Below are 17309 nucleotides of genomic sequence, written 5' to 3'. Positions count from 1 at the left end.
TCAAAAGGCATGGCGTGAGAGTAACTACACATTTTTCATTTTATGTCTTTTGGCTTGAGATTGTTTAGTCACCTCGAGATGAGAATTGCTTGAATGATTTATTTGTCACCTTACAAAAAAAGATGTCAAAATATTTTGAACAAACATCGAATTATTTCCAAAACAAACAAAAAAAAGCAAATTCAATTTTTCAAGATTATTTTAGCAAATGGTTTTTCCCAAAACTGGTTTAGTAATAATGTTTTGAACAGAGACACCATATTAGTTACGAGGTTCAATTTTATGAGTCTCAAAAGGTTAGGGATTGCCCTTTAATTTCTTACATGGCACACATTGAGGTTCAATTATTTTTACCATTATATGTATCCAAGCGTAGACAATAATAAAATATCAAGTATTACTTTTAAAAAAAAGTTCTTGATTTCGAAACTACAAAAAGACATTAAATCAAAAGAATGTGATGTGATGCCAATTCATATGAAAAACATACTTCAAAACAAAAAATACAGAATAACAAAGTTTCATAACAAAAGGATTGACAATGCATCACCCCTTTTTAGGTTAGCTTCCTTGTAATATTTGTGTGTTGTTAGCGTTTACCAACCACTCGGTATGTTGAATATGATCTAGTGACAATGTGGTAGATATCATTATCCTTCACAAACTCAATTTTCCCCTTACTCACTAGTTTCTGAACTTAATACTTGAGATTTTTGTAATTTTCAATTAAATGGCCTAAGATTCTTTCATGATATTAACATTTCTCATTTGGATTATACCATTTAGGGTATGGGATCTAATGAAGTTGAGGCAATATGTTTAGTGTTCAAAAGATGTTAGCAAACATCTTTGAGTGGTATGCCAATCTTTGGCAATGGCACTTGGGCAGTTGGTGATGCAATGATATCTGATTGGACAAGATTCCCAATCTAAAAGCTACTTTATGGCTCATCTTTCATCATGACTCTAGAGCTTATAATTAAACCTTTTATTTTCCATACTTCGATAGCCCACTCAATCCTCTTGATTACAATCACTAAGTCAGTAAAGCATTAGGTTGCACTTACAACAAGACACTTGAAGTAGAGTGTCTTAAAAGTGTTGGTGAACAAGGTGACCATCTCCTTCTTTAGCAGTAAAGGATTCACCTGAGCAGCTACTTCATGCCACCTTTAGGCATACTCATGGAAAGACTCCTTGTTACCCATTTCTATAATTTACAGGCTCACTTTATCAGGTGCAATATCCATGTTGAATTTATACCGCTTGACAAAGACACCCATTAGGTCTTTCCACTCTTAATCTTGGTGTTATCCAACCACATGTACTAACTTAAAGCAGTAGCACTTAGAATGTCTTGAAAAAAATGGATCAGTAGTTTCTTATTATAGACCATCTTAGTCATTTTATTATAGTACGTCTTGAAATGAGTCATTGGGAATTGTGTACTAGTATACTTAACAGACTCTGTTACTCTAGATTTCTTTGGAAAAACCATATTGGGGGTCAAGCACATTCCAGTAGCTTTTACAAGATAATAGAGATCTGCCCTTTCCATTACCCTCATTCTTTCTTCGAGAGCAACCAATTTATCAGCAGTCAAGTCTATAGTTTGTGGCACTTATGTTGAGGGAGCGGGTTGAGTGAAAGTGATGTGGGCAGCAAAATGAGATTCAGACAAAAAGCCATATGCCCCTAGATTTTGTTCGAATAGATTGGTGAGTTCGTATCTGACAAGGATTCTTTCCTATAAGGATGTAGGATTTTATTTTAAGAATTTTCTAATTTTACAAGGATCTTTAATGAACTGCAATATAATTTTCAAATGTGGCAATGATTCATTAATGTTCAAAAAAACATTTATACAAAGATACCTTATCCATCCTTGCTACACAAGGAAAGAATGACTTGTGGTATTTAATGACAAATTTGTTAGCTTTTTTTAGAGAGTTTCTTAATTTTATAAGGAAGGTTAAAAGAAGGCAACAAAGATTTTCATACTTTGAGATGATTCTTTAAAGCTATAATTAATTATCTTAGACAAACAAGGAAGCTAAAGGAAGGACAACTTCAACAATCAATTTTCTAGCTTATTTTGGATATCTAAAGGTGACAACAAAGATCCTAATATTTCTAGATGAAAATTTCATTCATGACATTATTTAAACTATAGAATTTATCTATTTTAGGATATGTTGTTTAATTAGGTGCAACATCTTTAGTTTATGTGTCAAATTTGTTATTTTTGTTATTTTTTTCATGCTTGAGCTTAGTTAACATACTTTGGGTTTATTGTAAGTGGATAAATATTAACCCACAAGTTTTGAGTCCATTAGGGTTATTAGTTGAACTATTATATAACGTTTTGTAAGTTAGATTTTTCAGTAGCCATGGATTTATGAAATAAACTAGTATTTTGCATGATGCAACACGTTTTCTTTGCTAGGACAAAGAACAAATTTGACTTATCAAAGACTAATTGTTTTCGTGGCGTCATCCTATACTTCGTGAATTGCTATTTGTTGGGTGAGAGTTTCAGATTCCAATAATGTTGATGTCTTGGAATGGGTTTTCATTGCGTCACACTCCTATCAAACTTGATTCTTGAGCTTTTCAGGATTTGTCTTTCTTACATATGGGCTGCGTGATCACGTGATCACGAGGTTCACGTCATATCCTGAAGTTTAAGGTTTGTGCTCTCATAAATAAATAAATAAAAAGTGATGCATAAAGGCATCAATCCATATCCAATATACATGCATGAGCAATTATGAATAACATGCATGCTAAAACAATAAATAAATCATCCATATAATGAAACACAACAATCACATAGCAATTATGAGACAAACGCCGTAGTGATCGAGAAAAAGAAGTATATGTTCTTCGGAGAAAAGGTCTTGTTTTTTTAAAAAGTTATCACCTGGTATTATGATAACTAGAAACCCTAACTGATCTGCAGATATCTAAGGTAAAGAATTTGTAATAAGAAATTATATTATCACCCCTAAAGTATCATACCTAAGATAAGCTGTATTACTAGTCTTATTTTAAATTGTTGATGGTCTGGTTATGTTTAAACTAATTATGGTTTATTTATTGAATGAATACATGTTTACTACAATGAGTTTAACTCTAATCAAAAGTTTAACACTTAACCATTCTAGAGGTCTTGACCAAGTATTCTAAGTTGGTCGAACTAGATCAAGATGCCCTAAAAGGGTTTATCTATACCTAGAAAAGGTTCATGAAAAATGCCTTGAAAAAGGCTCACTTGTACTATGGTACCTCAAACATTCCTAAGTTTGGTTAAGTATTCTAAGTTGTTCAAACAAGATCATAACTTTTGAGTTATGTCCATAAATATATCAAGAGGCTTATGTTGGGTCCTTGTAAACCAACCCAAGTTCTATGGAATGTCTATAAAAGATGCCCTGAAAGGGTTTGCTTGTACCTAAGAAAGGTCCATGGAATTGCCTTGAAAGGATTCCTCTATCCTATAGTATCCGATGTACCATGAAAGTTTCATGAAAGATGCACTGAAAAGAGCTCACCTATCACATGGTACGTTAGATATTCCTAATTCTAGTGTTATGAAATATAAAATTAAAAATACCCCTAATTGGTGAGTATTCTAGGAAATTTAATTTTACTTTTAATTGATAATTTCATAATTACTTTGATTTGAGAAAATTATGGTGCAGGACTATTCCTTCTAATATCCAAGTGTTGACTTGTTATGAATTTATATATCTAAATATTAAAAGTAAATAACAAAAAAAATTTTGTTTTAAAACAGTTATTAGACCCGTAACAATTAACAATCAACAATATTTAAAAATACACACATATTATCAATTATATTTTCAAAATCATAATTTAAACTTACAAATTTGACAAAATAAACAATTTTAATTTACGAACTTACAAATTTTATTTTTTTAGAGTGAGAGGCTATTTTTTTTTTTTTTATCAATCTCATGATTCTCTTATCCATTCTCATTCAATGAGGAAGGTTTAGAGGGAAAGAGAATATGATTAAAGGGGAGAAGTACAAAAAAAAAAAAATTACCCTCACATCAAGTAAGGATAATCAAGATGACTTCCTCCACGTCAAGGCAATCCTCTACCTGAGTTATATCCTTTCCATTACCCCTGAGAAATAAAACTAACTAACCCTAAGTCAAACGGTCAAGAAACTAAGAATCTCATGAAGAGATTCTAACTCAAGATGAACATTGGTGGCACGCTGTCAAATAGGAAGTGGCGTTTCCAGTGGAGGACATGTTAAGGAGTAAAAAGAGGAATCCATAGACATTGCTCCTCTCTCAATTCAATATAAAGATATATAAAAAAAAATTAATATTTTACATTGCTAAAAAATGCTTTTATATAAAAGAATAAAAAATTATATTGTATATGTTTTTTCTTTCATTTTAAATACAATAATAAAAAAAATTATATTGGGAACATGTGGAAAACCTTTATATTTAGTTTTCCAGTTTTCTGAAAGAAAAATATTACTTGGACAATAAATTTCAATTTTACTTTTTCTGACTAATCTTACTAAAAGATCAGAGTTTTTTAAAAAAATTAAAGTGTTACTCTATGAACAACTCCAAAGCTTCTCAAACAAATCCAAATACTAGGTAGGTAGCTCATGATAGCGAAATTGCAAATCCAGGAAAAAGAAAGAAATTCAACAACGTTCTTCACACCAAATTTGCCGAACATGCACTTGACGTCTTATCCAATCCATTCGTCAAATTTGACTGCCAGCGATTATCATAATTTCCCAGTAAAAGACGACCATTCTGCCGTCACCATTTACTCTTTTGATCTCTTATTGATGGAATCGCTCTCAACTTTGGGAGGCAGGTCGAGCAGGGCCCAAGTAATTTGTAACCAATCCCATGATTGCAAACCTAGTTTTCGAACATTAAATTTGAAACCAGTTAGTAAAATCACGAAGGAAAAGAAATGAATTCAGAATCTAATTCACTGACTTGTACTGCTGGATCCATGCTAACAAGGGACGTAAAAAAAAACATCGGACCGTTACATGTAGCTTAATTCTATTTTCCTGACAGCATAAACTTGTATATCGTCAACATCACCTTGTCTTCTCAGCTAGGCTGATATTTTATCAAGCACATGTGCAGAATGACCTTGCTTTTAGAATAAGCATAAAATGAGGTCTGGGTACCAGCAATAACTACAAGAGATAAACACAGCTGCAGATGGTCCTCCTAAAAGGTTATAGGAAACGAAACTCCATTGATCATGCTTTTGCATTAGTTGTTGATAGGACAGAGAGAACCCAATAAAAGCAACTTGTAATGACTCACCACTCACCTAAACAGCTGTACCATTGCAGATGGTGATATCCAATTTTAAAACAATCTTATATGAGAATCCTCATTTTCTTCACTTGCTCAGAAAGCCCAGGGATGGAATCAGCAAGTGAAATATGTTATCAAGGTCACAAATCACGTGCATGTCCAACCTTACTTGACCCCCCTTCAAACTACATTATGTTCTTTCAAAGGGTTTGATTGTTGAAAAGTTCAATCCAGATAAGAAACAACCAATGTTAAAAGGCATTCCGAATTCCTTTCCGCTAAACTCTAATTATAATCAATGACAACTACTTCATCCTAATGAAACTTTGAGCGCCTTTCTGAGGATAGACATGAAATGGTTGTTATTTTATTAAATCTATGGGCTAATCCAGGGATGCATGGAACATCTAAACTAATAGGAACATCAAGCTATTCACTTTAAAAGTGAAAAGGTTAGGCCAGAACTCCACTTATATACATCCAGGTAATTGATAATTTATGTTCAAAAAAAAAAATGTTCATCGTTTTATTTAAAATCACTTGGTAGCAATTGCAATATCGCAATTGTACTCCTTTAACTTCAGAAAATTGTAGTCAAAGTATAACTATAAATTGAAAATCAAATTGGACCACATCCAGCCAGTTTAACATAAACCAAGAAATAGATCACAGTACTAGAACTTCTCCTGTTTTGTATCAAATTAAATATGAAACTACAAAAAGAAAAGGCATAAAATGAGACAAAGGAACAGTAACAGAAAAGCCTTGCAAAACTCTACTTGACAATTTCCAGAAAAAGAAGCGTGTCATACTCAATTCACAAAGGATAATAGAAATATTCACTAAATGCATCTGCATCCCTACTGTCGATACACGACGTCGCGCGACGACTGCACTTTTGTTATTTAATAAAAGGTTTACTCGATTGGGGGAAATGAAGATTTTATTGGAGTCGTCATCTAGTAATCTCAAATTAGACACTGGTCCCAGAAATTCAGGTACTTGGTTAGTTATGATTAAGGGAAGGTAGTCACCACCCTTTCAAGAGAAAGGTTACCCTTACTTGTGTATTTTTTTTTTATTTGATTCAAATGCTATTACATTTTGAGCTTATTTGCAATTTGCTTTTTAAAGATGATTAACGTCAGTCCCTAAAAATAGAAGACACGTCAAAAAATAACACCAGTCCCTAAAAATAAGAGACTCGTCTAAAATGTTGACGTTTTAACCCTAAAAGGGAGAGTTACGTTTGAGTTACCAAAAAGAAACAATAGACATAATCCATATTTTGTATTTAAACTTTTGACATCGGTCCTTTTCTGTAAAAAAAAAGAAACGTGTAGACAAACAATGTTCATAGACACGTAAAAAAATGACATCAGTCCCTAAAAAATAGAAGACTCGTCTAAAATGTTGACGTTTAACCCTAAAAAGGAGTGTTACGTCTGAGTTATCAAAAAGAAATAATGGACATAATCCATATTTGATATTTAAACTTTTGACGTCGGTCCTTTTCTGTAAAAAAGAAACGTGTCGACAAACAATATTCATTCATAAAAAATTATGTTGGTATCGTTGAGAAATGGGTATAACCATACTTGAGAATTGGGCTTTGGACCCACGCACGATGACATGATAAGATGGGTGTTGGACCCGCGTCGTTATTCTTTTTATATTTATTTTGGTTTTACAACATACAAAGAAAATTTTACAAGTACTTATATATATATAAAAAAAAAATACCACTAGGAATCCCAAAAATTACCTGAGTGCCACCGTACATGTAAAAGACTGAAATACCCTTGAATTTCTCAGAAGATTACGAAAATACCCCTGGTAGCTTACGCGGGTGTAGCTCACGCGCGGTCACTGTTGGAGGGGGTGAAATTCTTCGGCGAGATTCCCGGCCAAAAAGGGTTGATTCTGGTAGATCCGAGGGCAAGGATTCTGATGACGGTGGTTTCGGTGGTCGTTGATGAGAGAGAATCGACGGTTTGAAGCTTCAGGAATCGACGGTTTGAAGCTTCGGGTGGTCGGAAAAGTCGCGACCTTTTTCCGGCCAGATGAGGCGGAGAAGGCGATGAACACTACCTGGGTTTTGCTTTAAAGGAGGCGAGTAACCTTTCTGTGATGGTTCGGAGGCTTTAAGCGACCGGAGGTGAGGGAGAATCGCCGGTTGGAGGAGAGAGAGAGCCTCTGAGATTTGCTAAAGTGTGAATGTTAGCATGGTAAACAGGTGCAGCTAAAGGTTGTGAACCGTTGGATTACGAATGAACTGATCCTTCGACTATGGTTGGCTTGATCTGCAAGTTGATCGGATAGTCCAGATGGACTAAGCTTTGTTGTAGTGTAGGGAGATGCACCGATAGCTTGATACACCGGGTTACGTGGCACGACAGAATCGAAGGGCAGATTGTTTTAAGGGCTGAGATGGATTTGGGTTTTGATCTAGTATGGTAAGCCCTATTAGATCCTATTAAATCAAAGGTAGAGAACTAAATACTATTAGATCTAACGGTTATGATATTTTTAGCATTTTCAAATTGTTTTTTAAAAAAATCAATATCTTACTAGTGTGAAGGAATAGTAAATAAAAGCTTAATAGTAATATCAAATCTCTTTCTTTTTTCTTTCTTTTATTTCCTCCTCCCCCCTTACTGGCGAATTTTCACTGCTATTTATAGCCAATGAGAAGGGGACATGAAAATCTCATGACGGTGGCACAAATCTATTTTAAAGAAAAATTACATCGCCCCAACTGCACCGCCTACTCCACCTATTATGACAAATTTCTGCATTATTAATTTTGTTTTATTATATATAATAACATGAGTTTCAGGCCATTTTGGGTCAAAACTGTTATTATATATAACCACCACAGAAAGTTTTTTTAGTGTTTCAACATAATTTTCGGTAATTAAAATTAATTTTTAGCGGTTGAAACGGGCTTTTTCTAATACTGATTTGAGTTTAGTTTTATCCATATAAATATTTATTATTATATATAATAAAACAAAATCAATAATGCAGAAATTTGTCATAATAGGCGGTGCAGTTGGGGCGATGCAATTTTTTTTTAAAATAGATTTGTGTCACCGTCATGAGATTTTCATGTCCCTTCCTCATTAGCTATAAATAGCAGTGAAGATTCACTAGTAAGGGGGGAGGAGGAAAGAAAAGAAAGAAAAAAGAAAGAGATTTGATATTACTATTAAGTTTTTTTTACTATTGCTTCACACTAGTAAGATATTGATTTTTTAAAAAAATAATTTGAAAATGCCAAAAATATCCTAACCGTTAGATCGAATAGTATTTAGTTCTTTACCTTTGATTTAATAGGATCTAATAGGGCTTACCACGCTAAATTAAAACCCAAATCCATCTCAGCCCTTAAAACAATCTGCCCTTCGATCCTGTCGTGCCACGTAACCCGGTGTATCAAGCTATCGGTACATCTCACTACACTACAACAAAGCTTAGTCCATCTGGACTGTTCGATTAACTTGCAGATCAAGCCAACCATAGTCGAAGGATCAGTTCATCCGTAATCCAACGGTTCACAACCTTCAGCTGCACCTGTTTACCATGCTAACGTTCACACTTTAGCAAATCTCAGAGGCTCTCTCTCTCCTCCAACCGGCGATTCTCTCTCTCATCTGATCTCTCACCTCCGGTCGCTTAAAGCCTCCGAACCACCACAGAAAGGTTACTCGCCTCCTTTAAAGCAAAACCCAGGCAGTGTTCATCGCCTTCTCCACCTCATCTGGCCGGAAAAAGGTCGCGACTTCTCCGACCACCCGAAGCTTCAAACCGTCGATTCTCTCTCATCAGCCATCAACGACCACCGAAACCACCGTCATCAGAATCCTCGCCCTCGAATCTACCAGAATCAACCCTTTTTGGCCGGGAATCTCGCCGAAGAATTTCACCCCCTCCAACAGTGACCACGCGTGAGCTACACCCGCCACCAGGGGTATTTTCGTAATCTTCTGAGAAATTCAAGGGTATTTCAGTCTTTTACCTGTACAGTTACACTCAGGTAATTTTTGGGATTCCTAGTGGTATTTTTAATTTTTTTTATATATATAAGTACTTGTAAAATTTTTTTTGTATGTTGTAAAACAAAAACCAAAATAAATATAAAAAGAATAACGACGCGGGTCCAACACCCATCTTATCATGTCATCGTGCGTGGGTCCAAAGCCCAATTCTCAAGTATATGGTTATACCCATTTCTCAACGATACCAACATATTTTTTTATGAATGAACATTATTTGTCGACACATCTCTTTTTTACAGAAAAGGACCGACATCAAAAGTTTAAATACCAAATATGGATTATGTCCATTATTTCTTTTTGATAACTCAGACGTAACACTCCTTTTTAGGGTTAAACGTCAACATTTTAGACGAGTCTTCTATTTTTTAGGGACTGATGTCATTTTTTTACATGTCTATGAACATTGTTTGTCTACACGTCTCTTTTTTTTTACAGAAAAGGACCGATGTCAAAAGTTTAAATACAAAATATGGATTATGTCTATTGTTTCTTTTTGGTAACTCAAACGTAACTCTCCCTTTTAGGGTTAAAACGTCAACATTTTAGACGAGTCTCCTATTTTTAGGGACTGGTGTTATTTTTTGACGTGTCTTCTATTTTTAGGGACCGACGTTAATCATCTTTAAAAAAACAAATTGCAAAGAAGCTCAAAATGTAATAGCATTTGAATCAAATAAAAAAAAACACACAAATAAGGGTAACTTTTCTCTTGAAAAGATGTTTTAAGGGTGGTGACTACCTTCCCTTAATCATAACTAACCAAGTACCTGAATCTCTGGGACCAGTGTCTAATTTGGGATTTCTAGTTCCCTCAAATTACTAGATGGCGACTCTAATAAAATCTTCATTTCCCCCAATCGAGTAAACCTTTTGTTAAATAACAAAAGTGCAGCCGTCGCGCGACGTCGTGTATCGACACCTATTATGATGCATCTCCCACCACAATCAATCTACTACGAACATCCACCACAACCACCAACAAGAACAGAAACTTGGACACTTCACTAATATTCACCATTAATGCCACTGAGGGGAGACAACTTAATCAAGAAAATAACTGCTTGACCAGTTTGCTAGCCTTCTTGAAGTATAGTATAAAAAAGAGTTAATTGTAAATTAGTCCCTCTAGTTTATTGAAACAAATTAATTAGTCCCTCTACTAGGATAAATTATTTGATAGTGTCCCTTGACCATCAAATGGCTAATAGATAAATTATTTGACATTGTCCCTTGACCATCAAATGGCTAATAGACCTCTTAGTTTTAACATTAATGCTCAAACTACCCTTTGATGCATGGATAAGTACTGGTTGACAACAGTTGTTAATGAATAGTGTTCAAATATAAGAACTTAATTGCAATATTTGTGACACTGTAAGGACTAAATATAACTTTTTGCTGAAAATTCCAGCAGCCTCCCACTGCTGCTGTCCAAGGCCAAATCACCACCCTCCAACCTCGAAACAACCCAAAACATCATCAAATCAATCATTTTCATCTACCAAACAACAGTTCAACTTTAAAAAACATTTCAAAACTCAAATTAAATGCAAAAATTCAGAATTTTAACTCCTAGATCCAATTTTTTCATGTCTTAGAACACATAAATTAACTAGTGTGTAGGTCCAAATTTGGTATCAATGAACTCTTGAAGATGAGGAGTTTAATTTGATTATGGTTTCACAAAAAAAAAAAAGGATGAAGAACCAGTAATTTCTCTCTTTGTTTTTTTCTTTGATTTTTCTTTGGTGAGCTTTTGTAGTGATGCTAGAGCAAAGAGAAGAGGAGAGGTGGAGGGAAAGGGAAGGAGAAAGGGAGGAGAGAGAGGCAGAGGAAAGGGCAGGAGAAAAAGTAGGAGAGAGACATGGAAGAAAAGGGAGAGAGATGTGAGGGAAGGGAAGTAGGTGAAAAGGAAAATTTGACAAAAAAAATAAAATAAAGGGTGTTTTCGGAAAACAAACTTATAAATTGAGAACAGCTCGTCAGTTTATTAACGGATAATTGACACAGGGACTAAGGTATTGACAGAATACAAAACTACAAGGATTATTTAATTATTTATCATAGTAGAGGGTAATAATAATTTGTTTTCAAACATCATAAGGACAAATTTATAATTAACTCTATAACTTATGCAAAAAAAAGAAGCCAATTGCATTCAAAACAACAAGGTTCTGGTATCCCCCATTTAACATTCCAGTTCAGCCTTCTCAGGAGAAACAACATCTAAGATATCTCATTTCCATTTGAAGTCCTTGAATTCAATCAATCTTCGAAGGAAACTAAAGGTTGTAACCACTGGTTCTCAACAGAACAATGCTCTCAGTCCTGTAGATGACACCAATCTATGATGAGTGACATTTCAGAAATCTTGCCAGAATTCCGTTTCATCTTGGATAGTTTCATAGTGTGAAGATATGAGAATCAACAAGGCTATAGTACTACCAATTAGCCTTGTGCAAGAACTCTTGTTATAATAAGCCAGTATCTATAACTAGTTTTTCTTTGAAAACCAACCAAGCACCAAGATTTGGGTTCTTATATAAATTGTGATCATCTTTTGGTGAGAGAGCTCTCTGGGATGCAATATGTATTGTTCGAAGTTCTCTAGCAAAATACATTAATGGATGCAAAAGAGCAGGGTTCTCTAGCAATCCAAGGACTTTACATTGTTTTTCAGCTGTTAACTCGTTACATTGTAGCAAGGAAGGCAGAACTTAAAGCTAGAAAGCATATCTAAAAAGTCAGATGACTCGCATAGCTTTTACAGAAACAAACCAACTTGTCATGACCATTTCGTGAAAAACAGTAGGAATGTGTTCCATAAATAATGATCCCTGACAACTGTAGACAAACCTTTCCTACGATTAGGCAAAGATCTCCAATTATATGATAATTACATTGTGCCTTTCCTAAATGCTGTATATGCTGTATCTCGATCTATCTGTCTATCTAGAAACAGTAAGAAAAAAAAATTCCATAATCCAAACAAAATAATAAAATCAAGGGTGAACTTACATGGATGCCATGGAAATCTGCTTAAGATCATTTTCCATATTCCTCATGTTTGAAAGTGATTGGGCACAGAATATGAGAGCAAGCCACGAGCAAAGCTTGTACTGCCACCCAGCCAGCACCATACATCAATCAACTTGTTAATATCTGTATTAGATGAATAAATAAATAAATAAATTTAATTAATTACCCTGAACATGACGCCAGCCACGCCAAGGATAACCGCAACGAAACCTGAGTAATCAACGGGTACATCCTGTGGTGAAACCATCGGTGCCAGGAACGATTTCGACGCTGACGGCTGCCGTGGATCGTTCGCTGACGCTGGGTTGTAGTTGTGTGACGACATCTCTCTCTCTCTCTCTCTCTCTCTCTCTCGATCCAGAGAAATTAGAAACAACTTTCTAGTATGATGGCTATAAAAATCGTAAATTCAAAATGGATAATTGGTCGAGAGCCCCCAATCTTTAGTTCAAATTCAACTAAGCTCATAAACTTTTAATTGTTTTATTTTTATCCCTATTATTATCAAATCTATGTTTGTTTACGCCGCCACTTATTTTTTTAATTTAATTTTTATTAGTTTTTTTATTAAAAATAAATTTAAAAAAATAAAAAATATTATTTTAATATATTTTTAAATAAAATATATATTAAAAAAAACTATTATTACAATAATAAACCTAAACTCCACTTCTAAACCCTAACCGGAGTGAAACCCGTGGAAACTCATGGTTTGCAAACAAGATAAAATAAAATAAAAAGATAAAAAATAATTATTTTTATTAATTAATGTCCTGAAAAAAAAAATATCCCCCCTCCTCTTTTATTTATAGGTATATCTATTTCTCCATCTATTTTTTTATGGTAATTCTCAAAATCATAAACTCCATAAGATTATCCTATTAGAAACAACCACCACCATTATAAAAACAAACTAATATCACTTGATTTTTTAGATTTCAAGTTTTAAAAATACTATGAGTGCACGTTTTTATTTTATTTTTTATATATTTTATTAATGTGGATGTTCGGATTAACTTGTGCGTATCTTAACTAATTTCACAGGTCTTAAAATTCATGATTATATAAACCTCTAATAACTATCATATTAGTAATTATAGAGCTTGAATTTTACTAAAATTAGAAAAACAATTTTTTTAGTCCTAAATATTATTAGACGAGGGTTGAATGAAAGTTTATATTGATTCATGACATCATAACTTTTACTGTTGCTGATGTACCAATCAAAGGTGTGTTTTCGCTTGATTCATTGCTTGTCTTTTTTGGTTGTTGCTGGAGTGGAGGAAACGGCAGCGTTTGTGATCGTTTTATCATGAGATGCTGTTGAAGATGGAGCCTGAGAGAGAGAGAGAGAGAGAGATGAAGCAAGGGTTATTATGACCTAGAGAAAGAGGGAAGGAGATTTTCTGAAGCTAAGGAGCCATTGATTTTTTTTGTTTCTGCTTGGCGTCGGCGTTGTTGTCAATGAGCTATATACTACTAGCAAAGCTGAGGGCAAGGATTTACTAGGAGAGAACAAAAGCCGAGAGAGAGAGAGAGAGAGGGTTTTCTAAGTGTATATATATATATAAACAAACAAAAAAAAACTAAACGGCTATAAACATTATTTACCTGATAGTGTAATTATATTTTCCCTTCCTGAAAACCAATGGCGTTGGTCATGGAGTATTTTGATCTTTTTATAAAATTTATTTATTATTATCATTGATGAGGGATATAATTATTTTTTTATATATTTTAAAATATAGTGTAATAATTCAAATACTTTTTAAATTAAAATGTTTAACATTGACATCTACGAGCTCTTTACCTTTTTTCACTTTTTTAAGTACAACAAAAGCAAAATTTTTACAACTTGTGTCTAAGGTTTTTTTTTTTTACTTTTATTATGATTTTTTTTGTTATTATTAAATTAAAATAAAATAATTTAATTTTTTAATAAATATAAAATATTATTTCAATAAAAAAGTTATTATTGTGTAGGACATGCCTGTGACATTTTGGTAGAACATGCGACACCTTTTATTAGTAAAAAATTATTTTATGTCACGTTATTAGAGTTGTCGTGATATTTTTTTCCTTGTGAAACGATCCATGACAGTAGTGGTGTGATTTGTTGCTTATGAGATTTTTTTTTTCTCTTTCATCTACTTTTAAAATTCACGCTGGCAATTTAAAATTTTAGAATTGTCATGATGTCCTTTTAATTATTGATATTTCAACTTCAATTTTTATTCTTTTTATTTCTAGTTTTTGTTATTAATCTTTTATAAAAAAAAATTATTTGTTTTTAATCTCATCTTTCAATCCCAATTGTGATATTTTTTTTAATTTGGTCTTTATTCTTTTTATTGTTTTTTTGTTTATTTTGTTAAATTGATTTTTGTTTTTAATTTCACCCTTTAATTAAGAATTTGTAGTTGTCATCAAATTTTTTTTTTATTTCAATCTTGATCCTTATTTTTTGAATTGCTATTTTTGGTTTTGCTTCCTTTTATGTAAATGATTTTTTAAAAAAAAATTTATCATTTAACATTTGATTAGTTAAGGATTGAAATTTGTGGTTTTTCTAAATATGATGCTTCTGATCTAATGATTCAGGTTATCGATTTAGTATTAAAGCATTAATATCAAAATTTGAACATCATTAAAAAGTTTGATACAATATTTTCATCCCAAGCACAAAACATGATCAAATAAGACTAATGTCTTATTAATTTCCAACACAACAATAATTCTTTTTCTTGTTCAAAACTATGAATACATAATTTTTCTCAAGAAAACTTAATTATTTTTAATCATCACTAAAAATCATTCTCCATCTTTTCTAGGATGTTAAAAATCATAGTGATCAATATTTTTTTATTTTCTTACCTTGAATAATTTCTTTATGACAATTACGGCGTGATTTATATATCTTTTATAGTATAATTTTCATGCCTTATACCATGTATTGTTTTTAAGCTTTTAAACATCTTAAAAACTCTATTGAAAACATGTTGGATCAAACCTTCTCTGATTTTGAAATAATCTTTTCAACATCCTCTTGATAATAATCTTTATTTTCTTTAATTTTATCAATAAATAAAGCTTTAAAACTATTGGAGGAAATATATTTTATATTAATAGGGAAGATATAATTGTGTTGGAGGAATTATTATTGATTGTGTATTTTTGAAATGTGAAGATTCATTATCTTTAAAGTGTTATTTTCTACTATAAAATAGTTGCTAATGGGTTTAAAATAATTACACTTCTAGAACTAATACAAAGAAATCAAAAGTCTTAGATAACAAAACAATATAAATTTGGTCCTTAAACTTTTAAATTCCTTTTACTTTGATCCCTAGCTCTTTTAATATTATAATCTAACTCATGAATTTGATTTTCTTATTACCTTGAATTCAACAAGTTTTTCTAATACCATATTCTAAATTAGGGTCTAATCTTCCTAAAAAGAATTTCAAATGCGTGTTCTTCATCAAGGCCATTCTAGTCGTCACATCATCAAACATTTCTAAGTAATCATAAAAATCACTATTATGGGCTAACTGTTTGAAATTTTTTAACGGGTATCTTTTAGCCCTTCTTCCAAGTATAAGACCTCGTTTGTTTGCTGGAAAATAATTTTTTTTTGAAAAATGAATTCCAGAAAAGTGAATTACAACTTGAACATAATTCTCTCAAGAAACAAATGACAACCCTCTCTTCCATACCATAAAAGGATTGGGTCCACCTAATACCCTTTTATTCCATGTGCACTTTTGCTAACTTCATCAGTAAATGGATGATATGCAATCTCAATCACCTTAAAGTATTATATATCTATTCAAACACATTATCTCCATTGAAATAAAAATCTATTTATAGGAGTTTGAGAATCTAGTTAATACTCATTCTACTTCCTATAAGAATTTCATATACATTTCCTAAAATTATCGCACCACTTAATTTTAATCAAGATTATCAGTTTCATTCCTTTCCAACTAGAATCGTTGATATATTTCGTACTATTTAAAAAAATAAAACAAAATAAAATAAAATTTTATCTTACTCAAGATCTCGAATTATTCTGGGTTTCTCATTCAAATTTCAGCTGAGATATTGCGGGTTTATTTATTCATTTCATTTTGGATAAAAAAATTTTCTAGAATAAATATAAACATGGGTCACCTTAGCTTCTCAAAAGTTTGGTGTGGCATAAAGTGGTAAAGAGAATCTTCAAGAAAACTTTATTAGCATGTGGTGAAGCCACCTCCACTTCTTCAATCCACTGGATTCACTAAATTTTTATTTGGTATTGTATTTCAAACAGGAGTGGAATAAAATTTAATTTTTTTTAAAAAAATTAATTTTTTATATTTTTTGATCGTTTTTATATGCTGATATCAAAAAAAAAAAATTAAATAAAAAAAATTTTATTTTGATGTATTTCAGAGTGAAAAAACACTTTAATAAGTAATCGTTACCACACTCCCAACACACTCTCTAAAAGTCAATAACACAAAATTTACTAAGGAAAGTTTCTAGAACAGAAAATTTCAAGCAAAAGGTAAAGCAATGATCATAGCTAAAAATTACCCAACATATTTACAAGAAAATGAAGTTATATATTTTTGTAAGAAATAAACACACTCAATTCCTAACAAAGATAAAGATGTGCAAGAAAAGCTATTAATTTGGCCAAGACTAAAGTTACAAATTATACAAGTTAAACTGGGTGACCTAATTAATTTAAAATAAAATTATTTCAAGATTAAAAAAATAAAATAAAATGCATTTGCATTGAAAAGGAAAAAACTACATCAAATTTTGACCAAGTTAGCTTATTTCTATGAAATTTCCCTATATACCACCATAAGATTAA

General features: G+C 32.3%; 1 protein-coding gene across 2 annotated transcripts; it reads right to left on the bottom strand.

The window, feature by feature from the left end:
* Positions 1-4524: 4524 nt before the first annotated feature.
* Positions 4525-12849, bottom strand: LOC7484727 (protein Asterix). Of its 2 annotated transcripts, none has more exons than XM_024581932.2 (3): positions 12609-12830; positions 12422-12522; positions 4525-4925 (listed from the first exon to the last, which is right to left on the bottom strand). In XM_024581932.2, the coding sequence occupies exons 1-3, from the start codon at positions 12765-12767 to the stop codon at positions 4862-4864; spliced, it is 324 nt and encodes a 107-aa protein (XP_024437700.2). In that variant the 5' UTR covers positions 12768-12830; the 3' UTR covers positions 4525-4861. The 2 variants fall into 2 exon arrangements, with proteins under 2 accessions (XP_024437700.2, XP_002317962.4); XM_002317926.4 differs by lacking the exon at positions 4525-4925 and adding an exon at positions 11425-11731 and having other exon boundaries at positions 12609-12849.
* Between the last annotated feature and the right edge of the window lie 4460 nt (positions 12850-17309).

Source organism: Populus trichocarpa, chromosome 12 (assembly GCF_000002775.5).
Source record: "Populus trichocarpa isolate Nisqually-1 chromosome 12, P.trichocarpa_v4.1, whole genome shotgun sequence".
In the NCBI taxonomy this organism is placed as follows: Eukaryota; Viridiplantae; Streptophyta; class Magnoliopsida; order Malpighiales; family Salicaceae; genus Populus; species Populus trichocarpa.
Note: the sequence above shows the minus strand (reverse complement) of the source record. Positions and strands in the feature narration are given on the sequence as shown.